At 29.8% G+C, this 12540-nt stretch overlaps 1 protein-coding gene across 1 annotated transcript in view; it reads left to right on the top strand.

Moving 5' to 3' along the window:
- The first annotated feature begins 4072 nt into the window (after positions 1–4072).
- LOC100160941 (disheveled-associated activator of morphogenesis 1) overlaps positions 4073–12540 on the top strand; it is a 50809-nt gene continuing 42341 nt past the window's right edge. The window contains exons 1-2 of the mRNA XM_016803492.2: positions 4073–4225; positions 8316–9023. Of these exons, the coding sequence (XP_016658981.1) occupies positions 9009–9023 (15 nt within the window). The 5' untranslated portion in view covers positions 4073–4225; positions 8316–9008. The remainder of the gene's footprint in view (positions 4226–8315; positions 9024–12540) is intronic.

The raw sequence follows: 12540 nt of genomic DNA on the forward strand, positions 1-12540 counted from the left end.
TATGGTGCACGTGTGTTAGACAAAGACAGGAAATCCCCGCCACCCAATCCCCCTTAATTATTATTACGTCATGAACAAAAATGTGTATACCTATATAAGTATTAAATTCGTGGGATCTTTAATAATAACATTGTTGATTATCATCGGAAACTTTCGGAATCGTTAATAAATTTAATTGATTTTTAATTTTTCTCGAATATCCTAGCCCCTAGGTTTTGTCGTACATTCTACATTCATAACTTTTTTCATAACGAGGAATATAACATGTTACTCCATAGAAATTACTTTTCAAAAGTAAATGTCGTTACGACTGCGTTAATTTAAATAAAATATAATGAAATTACTACGGCGTTACCTACTGCAAAAGTAATTTCGTTACAGTAGTTTGTAATTTGCGTTACGTTACTACCGAACACTGTATGTATAGGTATTATTATTAAATTGAAAATATTAACTTACATAATATACTTATATCGGAACGGCCACTTTAGGGAATATTGATGATTGTGATTTGTGAAGAATATTATGTATAGGTATTTTACTATTTTTCAAATATTTCATGATATCTATTATTATTTATTATTATTAGTGATGACTGAAATGAATACGCACATTATCGACGTATGTAATAACGTCATTATTGGTTTGTATGTCCCACAGCAGGGGAGGCCAAACTTGTCTTGATAAAGATCTTCTCATAATATATATTTCTTTTGAAGAGCTATAAAAATACGAACAACTATAATAATTGTCGGCAGCGGTCACTGGGATTTTATTGGGGGGATACTAATTGTATAATAATAGATTCTAACAAGGGAGATCGCCTTTGAAATCGTCTGCGACCGACCATTTGACCACCCCTGTCTTATATATGGTATTATAGAGGTATATATAGACTATAGAGGAATTATTACGTGTGTAATGTGTATATGTATTCACGTCATTATTGGGATGTCTAATTTTAGTTATTGAACATTAATAAGTATTTATTTTTTACAGATTTCAAACATAGATTTTGAACACAAGATTATGAAATATCCACTACCAGCTGTTATCAACATTTTCTATTTTTCTCATATTACATAATATTAAGATAAAGTAAATGTACCTACGTCATTAATTTGCAAATATTCTAGGTTTATTATTTTATTTATTTTTATAATAATTCAATCTGTGCAGTGCGGGGGAGTCATTGTAAAAATTAGTTACACATCATAGGGTTAAATTCGTTTAAAAAAAATCTAAGTACTTATATGTAATAATATGTATCATTTATGTTATACTAGGTTAAATAAATTTACTGTATTTAAAAATTTTATGATTCTGTCTCGATAGTTTGTTTAATAAAAGTATTTTAAATATTATAGTATCTATAACTATAATCCTGATAAGTATATTTTAATAACATATAGGTATACTTTATAAATTCGAAAGCACGGATAATATATAAAATATTTTTTTAATTAGGTAATCTAACTAGTGTACTTCGATGGATTCTTCTTTTTTTTTAATGGCTTCAAACGACAGTAAGCTGTAATTGCTTGTATTTGATTATTGTTAGACATGACAATTGTCTATGTAGTTTTAAATACTTTTTTTTGTATTAAATACTTTTTGGTATTGAATACTTTGGTTTTTATTTCGAACATTTTATTTTTATTCGAAACAATTGGTTGGAAAAATATTATTGTCAACTACAATAATAGAATTATAGTTTTATTTAATATTCGGTATTTCTGTGTTAGCCGAAGCCCAAAGGTTTATGAGAACCAGATTTCTAAAAAAAGTTATTGAATATTGAATGACAATATTAATTCCCTTTAAAACTATTAAATAACTATTAGATTACCTACTACCTATGTGCTTATATTACGATAATTAGAAACCCACTTTAAAAACCAAAAGTATTTGAAAAGTATTCCAAATACTTTTTCAAAGTATTTGAGTAGTATTTGAAATACTTTACAATTAAAGTATTTGAGTAGTATCTTAAATACCTAAATCAAATGTTTTTGAGTATTTACTCAAGTATTTTTTAAAAGTATTCTTTACAGGACTGTTAATAAGTTATAACAAAATACATAAATAGCGTTATTGCTTTATAAGTTTGAAAAAAATGCAAATTAACTAATGTACCTACCTATATGGCTATATCCTATCATATAATATAATATTATATAATAATTAATAGGTAATATACGTATGACTACAGAATTTAGTGGACAAATTGCACAAGAAATCTAGGTAGGTAATAAGTAATAACAATTTAATCTGATTAATTGTTTTAACGTTTATACAATTATATATGTGCTCATAAAAATAATCTATGACTTACTATTAAAGATTTTTGAAGTACACTAATTATAATATTGGTAAATATGGCTAATTTCATATTTTAATCTTAATAGTTACATAAAGAACATAAAGAAGAGGCAACGACTAAAAATTATATAAAAATAAATTAAAAATTAAATAACGCTTAATGGAGAGTACCAACAGGTCATCTACGCGTATCTACAGCTCACTACTAAGTATCGTTTTCCGGATATAAAATTTCAAATGTTTAGACATTAACATTATTACAGTCCCTGTTGTGGTCCATAGGTACAATTTTTTTCATTGTACCTAAGTGTCAAGATAAAAAGTACCTAATATTTATTTATTTTAACTTTGTACTCGACATTATACCAGAATATATAGTATACTTATTTATTATGAACTAAGTACCTACTATAAACAGTCAAAATCTATTTCTGCAACTTTAAAATGTGGTAGATTATATGGACGCAACATGCACGTGTCACCCTTCGTTTATAATAGACATTTCGTAACCAAAAATAAATGCCTGCTCACGGACAGACACATTTTAAATATATCACTCAAGAAAAACGTCAACTGCAATAATTTGTTTCAAAGATTAAAACGCAAAGAAATAATGAATAATAATACTATAATATACCCATAGTAAGTATTATAAATAATAATATTATATTATGTATCTATGTATAGGTGGTATAGGCAAATATGTTGTAAAGTATTTTATAATTATATGGCTTATTTTAGAGTTAAAATATTTACTTATTTTTACATAATAATACAAAAAATGCATATTGTGTAGAATACTGCACGTCTTTTTATTGTGACACAACCTTCAAGTATATTAATATTTAATTGCTAGAGCCTATAATCTGCATTATACTTACTATACCTATTATCTACTAAATTATAATTATCATAATATTTTAATACTATTGCCTATTGGTTGACTATATAAATACATTTAATGTTTTTATAAAAATAAATAATATATTATAAGTATTTACATAGTCAAAATTTGAACATATAATATTGTCGTTACACTTGAATCATTATACGTTTTATAAGAAATCAATGAGCACAAGCATATAATATATAGTGCATTGTGCAAAGGCCATATGCCAAGTAGATATTTAGTGTTTAAATTATATGCCTGTTTTATTAATTATCTTTTTTAAGATTTAAGAATAAAATTTAAAAGAATTTTAAATTAAGGAATTAAAAAAAGAATAAAAGGAATAATACAAAGATAATAGAAAGTTTTTTTAAAAATATTTATTGAAATAGCGGGAGAAAAAATTAATACGAATGTGATTAAAGCCACAGAAGTTACCTCTGCAATTGGGAAAGGTTGTAGGTATACATCATTTTTAACTTACTCGTATCCGTATATGATACACGTACATGACTTGTATGCATTAATGTATTATAATAATATTATTATAGGTACACGTATACATTGGTAATTTATTTAATAGCGATTATATTAGGTATTTGTTTCAATTAATAAATAACAATATATGTTATGCTATTATAGGTATAGTGCTCTTATTGTATTATAAAGACTATAGGTATGATTTGTTATAAAATCCTAAGTTTGAGGAAATGAACGCTGTTGAATAAGCTTTACTTTCCGAACCTATTCGAAATTACCGCCGCCATAAAATGGCCAATGGGGTCGAGGTGGTTCGTATTATCGATCGATTTGAGAAGCGACGCACGCGCTGCCACTGGTCCACTCGCGCTTTCAGTCATCTCGACTGCGTACGCGAATCCGGACTTCCGGTCTTCCGTAAGCCTTGTTATCATTACGTAGCCTAGAACCAGTGATAGCGATTGAATATTTTTTGTTATTGTGCGAATAGTGCGCTCGGCAGCAACTGAATTAATGATATTATCGACGAGATATGTAAGTAGCAAACATGATATTATACACTGCAATAATCCTACACCGTATATCCGGTGTAAACGTATATAATATAATTTGTTGAGGAGACCGGTACACCTCACCCCGCTGTAATCGCACCCTTTGTTTTCGACAGTTATACCTACCTTATTAGGTATTCGTTGTGTGGGCACACGTCACACGCGGTACTGTCATATATACCAACTATACAATAACTATACCTATACTGCGAGTGTCTGTGTCAGTTTTCGACTGTAATTTTTTTATAACTGTAAACTATTAAGTCTTATAATATATTAATATGTAAATGGTCGTACAATGGTAGTTAGTATCCAAATTGTTTTAAATTTATATTTACCCTCACATTAAATATATCTATACATGTATTTTAATACCTTTTAATCTGGATTCGCGATTATTATTTAAAAAAAAATTTCGCTATTACCCTATTAATAAATATTTTTAAAACAACATTTTAAACTCAATTAAATATATATGATATTAAATAATTTAAAAATAAATCAAAAATTTGAGCGCACTGCTTACAGTGAAATTACTTATATTATTATTAAGTATTAACACACGTAATCGAATTAATTCATTTATTATAATATATCACCATGGAATCTGTAATTTCATATTTTATAAGTGTCATAACTTATAACTTATAACAATTTTAATACCTACATCAGTTAAACATCACAAGTGTTTGTATTGATTGCAACATAATAATTGAAGACGTAGAATGATTCGGATGATATTATATTAAGTGATTCTTAGCAAAGTATAACGTATAAATTATTATACGATATAGCAATACTATATGATATCTACATCCATGATCAATTTGAATAACCATCAGACGGGGTTATAATTGGACAAATCAAATAGTATTGTAATATTTTATACATAATCAAGGGGGAAATATTATAAGGTTTTTAAATTGTATAGATATATTACAAGTATAAAACATACGTACCTGAAAATCTGCAAGCTATTTTTAATTTGTATAGAACAAATACTTTAATAGTTGAATGAAAATACTAAATGATAACGCTTAAGTGTGATAACGGGTAAAGCAAAATCTATTTTTGTCTAAGTTAACTAGTCTAAAAATAATAATAATTATTAATCATTATTAATAAATTAATTAACAGTATTTGAGATGCAATTTGATTAAATGCACAATTAATAATACAATATAATACTAAATTAAGTTGATCAACTAAAATCTAAATGTTAAGTATACCATGGTTGAAATATACAGGTTGTTGCATATCGACTCAGACCGTTATCATCAGTAACAAAATGGCTGCGTAAAGGGATATCACAAACATCAATTTTTCTAAAAACATCAAAAATACGCTGACAAAAACTAACAAATTCAAAATTCTGCGCATACATACTTGATTATTATTGGCTCCCTTTACGCTGCCATTTTTGTTTTTATGATAAAATATTTTATTGAGAAGGGGTATATGTGCAATAACCTTGTATATTTCAACCATGAAGTATACCTAACTACATATTATATTAATAACTATATACAATAACTTTTTAGAGGGTTTTATATGTAGCGAAAGATATCAAATATTGCAAGAAATATTTAAATTTAATAATTAAAGTATATTCAAATACATTTAGGTACCTATATTTCAATAGATAATTTTATTTTTTTAGAAAAATACCTATACGGGAGAACCTTTGTGAAAATGTGAATACGATTTAACGGTAAAATGTAATCGTTTGGTAGGTAGTTATTCATTTTGAATTTTGATCATCAGTTATTTTGTTGATTTTTATTTTTAACGCGTATATTCGATTCAAATATGTTTTGAAAATTTAAATTAGAAATGACGACGGTTGGAGGATTGTACAAAAAAAATTACTATTATGTATATAATTTATAACAATATTACGATTTACACAATTATCAAAACTTTAAAAACAGTGCGTCGTGTTATATATTGCGTGCGATGTATGCAAATTACAAATGACATGGGCCCTTCGCAGGGGGCCCATTATAAGCCAACGTTTCAAAAAAAATAAATTGAATAAATAATAATTATAGTTTGTAATAGTATATACTATATAGTCATACTGATTACAAACAAGTAACAACTAACAACTACACAATAATGTATAAAAAATATTTTACTTTTGCTTTTACTTCTATGAAAATAAATTACAGTATGACGATTTAATGTTATTTATATAGCATATACGTAAGAATGTAAGATTTTATTACAATTATTTAGTTCTACCCAACATAGTTTTTTAAAAACAATTAAACATATTATTTGTTTACTATATTTTCATTGACATCATTTTTTAATACCTATCTATTTATCTGGGAATTTTGATACTTACTAATCGAATTTTGAATGACTATATGGGGTTTAATAAGTTATAATTAATAAGTACCTATTAAAGTTTTAACGAGTAGTGGGTCAACATTTTTTGGTGTACCCCTGTGGGAAGTGGCCCTGTGCCACTCCATTCTGCTCCGCTCACAAATAACTTTATAATCATTATATACAGCTATAATATAGAATGAACTACTATCGTTTGAAATTCGAATTTTATTATATTAATCATATTGATTTTTATTAACCGACATTTTCAGAAAAATAATTTTCTTTAGCATATTATGAAATTTATACTGTACAATGTTTGTAAATCAAAAAAGAAAAAAAACTTAAAATACCATTATTATATAGGCATGATAAAAAAAATAACAAGAATGTTGATTTGTTATGACTTCAAATTGTGTGCGTAGAAACACTAGAAACTAGAAACTAGATATTTTCAAGACTCGTCGAGACGATGAACTGTTGACGTGTTAACTGTTGAAAAAACTATCCTGGGCAGTGGGCACTGGGCACCCTGTATAGTGTATATTATAATAATATACAATTGGACATATAGTGTCGATCAGGCAGCACTACCGGCATAAAATCTACCGACCAAAACACCTTCTCCAGCACCCCAAATAATAATAACAGTATTACGTAACCCGATGTCTCGCGTGGAGTCTCACTGGATGCCGACGGCGATCGCCCCCGCACGCACATGTCTGACGATGAAATACGATTTCTATCAATCCTTTCCACATGTGGCACACGCGCACGCGTTTACACGGCACGGACATTTAATATCCATTATAGCGGTGGTGGTGCCGTCGACGTATGTTAATGTAACAGTATAACGACTACGCAGCAGCGATCAGAGTGTACTGATGTCTACACGACTACACAATAATATAATATATTATATTCCTGAATTATATTATGTTATATGCGACGAAAAGACGACGACAGTATTGAATTTGGTATCGTCATCTTAAACCGACGATATATTGTTTTTTACAGCACTTACCTTACGTAATACCATGGGTTCCACGCATTGGCGCAGGTCATTCATTTGAATTTTATTGGCCGGTTGATTCCATAGAACACTTTTTGAGAATATATTTTATTATTATACCTTCTTAATAATTTAAGAAAAATAAAACATTTTAGATATACCTATTATAGGTAGATACTATCGAAACACAATATTCATAATAAATAAAAGAAACCATCAGTAGTTGATTTGACTTTCCACGTAATTATGTTTTCAACATTAGCGTACGATTAATTAAAACTATAGCCATATATAGATACATGGTTCAGTTTTGATAATAAGTTTTTATTTCGACAGTTTAAAGATTAATACCATTATAAGCATAAGTGATTAAATAATTTGATGTAATTACACTATTAATGCACTATTCGGCGATACTAATAAAAGTTCAATTTAATGTTATAAATATTATTAGTAATTTGTTCAGGTTTTAATTTTTTGATCCTATAAAAACCATCTGTAGAACTCACATATTTTAATATAATAACGTTTGATTAATAACAAAATTATGAGCAGCAACTTCGACCGCAATTAGGTATCTTTATACTACCTACTACCTACCTATTTACTACACCTATCCCATTATATATTGTATAAGTGTATAACGGTATAGTGTTACAAATTAATTCACAATTATTATGTATAGGCGTTAAATCGTCAAAAATGCAATGAATTTTTTTTTTTGCAGCTGTTCCGGTGTTAACGGTCCCTAGCCCAGCCTCGGCGAATCCACCCCTGCAACGTGCGTGTCTCCCCGTCCAGCAGGTATATATATACACACACCACGTATATATATTATATACCCTACGCACGCACACGCGCCCGTGCACACAAACACACCCAAACGTCGCGCACACCCAGTCCGTCGTGTATATAACATTTAATATTAATAATATAAAAGAATAATAATAATAGTATGATGGCGCGTGCGCCCCGGCACAATGGTCTTTCGGCGGCAGTGGCGGAGGAGAAGCATCGGCGGCGGCATCAGCGAGCAGCTGTTGGTTTGGTGGTCGTGACGTAGTCGTCGTCGTCGTCTGCGGCCGTAGAACAACTGAAATATTATTATTATTATTATTATCCCTGTCGAACCGGCCGTCGTGTACACACCGCGACCGCGTCCGAACCGGCGACCACCGCCGTGCGCGTGGAGGTGCCGCCGCCGTCGCGGGCCGCATCAGAACCGGAGAACAGTCGCCGTCCGCAGTGTGCAGCCGTTCGCCGCGTCCCGTTCAGCCGTCCCTCGGTGATTGCGAATCCCGACTGCCGCACGCGAAATCGTTACAAGACTAATATCGTGACATCGGCCGACGTGTGATCGCGATCTGTGAAACGACGACCGCTGTTATGCCGTCGGCGCCGAACGCTCCGTAACCGGGGAATGACGACCGGTTTGGTGAGTACCTACCAGCCATATACCTACGCTATAATAACAATATTACCTATAATACTACACCTGAAAAATGTACAAACGGTTTTCGCCTTTTTTTCCACAATATAATTTTCCCGGTGTAAATCCTCTAGGACAATCAATCGGCACGCTAAACCGGTGCCGGTTAATCGACACGGTTTTGCACCGGTTTACCAGGGGGTCTTAACCCCTCCTCCCGTAAATTGTTAGATATCGCTACGATAACGACATTTACGTGATAAACTGATAACAAAAATTACAGAAAAAATTAAAAAGGGAGAATCACGTGATCATCTTGGGATGGGGACAAACCCAGATCCGGTATATTTTCTCGACCCCCTCGTTGTGTGGTACAAAAAAAAGTAAACCACCGTGTTTCGTATCCTTATGAATCAGTTAGGCAACAGCGATGTTTTTAGAATTGAACCGCTTTACTTTTTTTAAGTGGAAGTCTACACCGGTTCACTCCGAAAAATTCCTTGCATAATGTTATACCCTGAGGTATAGAATTTGTAGAAATATAAGGCCTATGAATAATAATAATATTATCATTTTTTTATTATTTTTATCTACCGGTTTCCGTCGACCGGATTTCCCGCCAAAACAATATAAATATATCATTTTATCCGTTCGTCCTCGAAATCGTTCAGGATACCGGTTACCGGCGCGCGTCTTCGCTTACCATTGTTATAATATAATATTATAGTTATTATAGTTATATTATAGTTTATAGTTCATAAACATTTAACACTGTTGGGTAATTCTGTAAAGCGTACGATTATAATATAATATCGGGTATAATTGTATATACCTAAATAGGTATACATATAAGTAAGTACGTACTTCAGTTATAATGCTATCTACTATCTAGTGATGTCGGATAACAATACAATTATATCATCACGATACCGTTCGATCTTTATGGTTTGCTGCGTAAAATACTGAAATGCACGTCTGGCTAGTGATAATACTGATACCGTTATACGACGAACTATATTGACTATAAGCTTAATGTTTATAATAAATAACAATAATATCTAAAGTATTATTTTATATACTTACCTATACTTTATAGCTTATAGACATGAAGCTGTCAAACTTCATTTTAGTCGGTTAGCTCATATTATATCCGTCTATAAGTAACCTAATTGTTTGAAGTATAAAATATCGAAATAATTACGATAGTTAATTATAGGTACGTAGTCATGGTGTTATAGTGTTATACATGGTGGACCACCATGAACCATTGGTGGTGTACCGCTGTATTGTGTATAATATAGTGCAACCGATTCAATAATTTCATAACATCAAGAAAATCATAGGTAAATTGTTGTGATTTTAAATCCGCGATTTTTAAAATTCGGAATTTACTTGTATCTTTACGACTTTACAAATAGCTTTTAGTTTTTGTCGTCAGCACAAAACACGTAAACTATAATTATAATCATCCAACCCTTAAAATTGATGGGTCATATTTTTTGTTGTTATTTAAAGCCAATTTACAATCTATAAAAAAGTATTACATTTATGCTCCAATATAGTAGATTTTTTGTACTTGTGGTACTTGGTTGATTTATTTTTAGAATGTTTAAACGTGTTTAATAAATAATCTAACATCGGCGAAATTATAGTATGTACGATATTCGGTTGATTATCTACAGGTAATATTATGGTGTTTAAAGAAATTTGGAATAAAAATACCTTTATGCGTGTGCATAATGAATTTGTGTGTCACATAACACATAGTATAACATGTCTTATGTGAAACATAAATTTACTATGCATACGGGCATTAAACTCGTAAAATCAAGATTTGTTTAGTATTCGTCTGAAAATAATATGATATATTTGTACCAGTGTTTATCGGTTAGGTATCCCCAGTGAATTATCCAATGACTTGAGTCATAGAAACGACATGTACGTGTTCTCAAAATAAAAACTATGTTTTCCTTAAAAGGTCTGTTAAAAACATACTGCTTTAATGTTGTTTTTATTATTATTATTATTATTATTATTGAATATATTAATATTGTACGATTCCGATAAGCTAAAAAAGGATTCTATATGTGTACAACTTTTATTAATAGGTAGGTACAAATTATATAGAAACACAATATATTATTATGTCATCGTATACCTATACCTATACCTATAAAATTAAGTTTTTGAATAATGGGAAATTTATTACGAATTCAGAAAATGTGAGAGAAAAATGTGCACCATAGTATGTAGATAATAATATTATTCTTTAATTACGTAAAAAACGGCATTTGAAAATATTGTAACTTACACTATTTTTGATTTTATTTTTAGTATTTTTTACCTATTATACTCAACTTTTACTAGTTTTCTATAATATCCACTAAAAACGGTATCGTATGTTTTCTGTTATTTTTTTACAGATTAATGTAAATTTTTTTTCAAATGTAAATTTGTTATGTAAAGCTATATGTTCTAAACTGCCCATAACGTCTATGTGTGATTTTGGTGCTTCAAATTACGTCACAGAGATACTGATATACTACTAAATCACAGCTAACAAGTTACGATTAACGGTGAGTCATTGGGCGCAACGTGTATGAATATAATAAAATATCAACGATAAGGTTGACGAGTCACGATGAACAACGGATATCCTAATTTAAACCGAATAATACCCATGTATAGAATATCATTCTGTTTTGTTTAGGTTTTCAAGAGAAATGATTTAAAAATTTTCCAATTCTTGGCAGATATAAATCGCTTACCTGCATTTAGACAGATGTTTTACTACTTGATTACTCAACCGTTATATGTGTGCCAAACGGTCAACTGCCAACACGTCAAAACGAATCTAATGGTTATAAAATATTGTAATATATTATCAAATTTTCATCTAACATTGATTATACTATCATATTGACTGTTTTTTATGGTGTTGGACGTTGGTATACAACTGTGTTCAATATCTGAAGTGTAGATAACGTTAATAATAAAATATTTGATTATAGATTTGCAACAAACTGATGACCGGCTTGATCAGGGGCGGATTCAAATTTATTTATTGGAGGAGGCGAATATCGCATATTTTCAAAGATAAAATAAAGTGTAATATATGTATTTGTGTGAGTGTTAAAAAATAACGTATACCTACAGTTATGTAAAATACAACATTGTAATCAATTAATAAATAGGTACCAAACAGTTAACTTACAACACATACTGATATCAAATGTTAAAAATAATAAAAAAACATTTTTAGTCTTAAGTTAAAAATAGCTCCCCATTGAATCCGCCCCTGTGCTTCATTGACTTTTACATTGTGTACATAATATTGATTATACTAAAAATACATTAGAAGTATCATCATATTTTGCATCATGTAAATAATATAACCATTAATATTATCTCTATGATTAGTATAGGTAATACTACATTACATTAGGTAGTAGTATTTAAGTAATTTATATAATTATCGTATAAATGAAGTACTAGAGATTTTAGTTATTTTAATTATAATACT

The sequence above is a fragment of the Acyrthosiphon pisum genome, chromosome A2 (genome assembly GCF_005508785.2).
Source record: "Acyrthosiphon pisum isolate AL4f chromosome A2, pea_aphid_22Mar2018_4r6ur, whole genome shotgun sequence".
NCBI lineage: Eukaryota > Metazoa > Arthropoda > Insecta > Hemiptera > Aphididae > Acyrthosiphon > Acyrthosiphon pisum.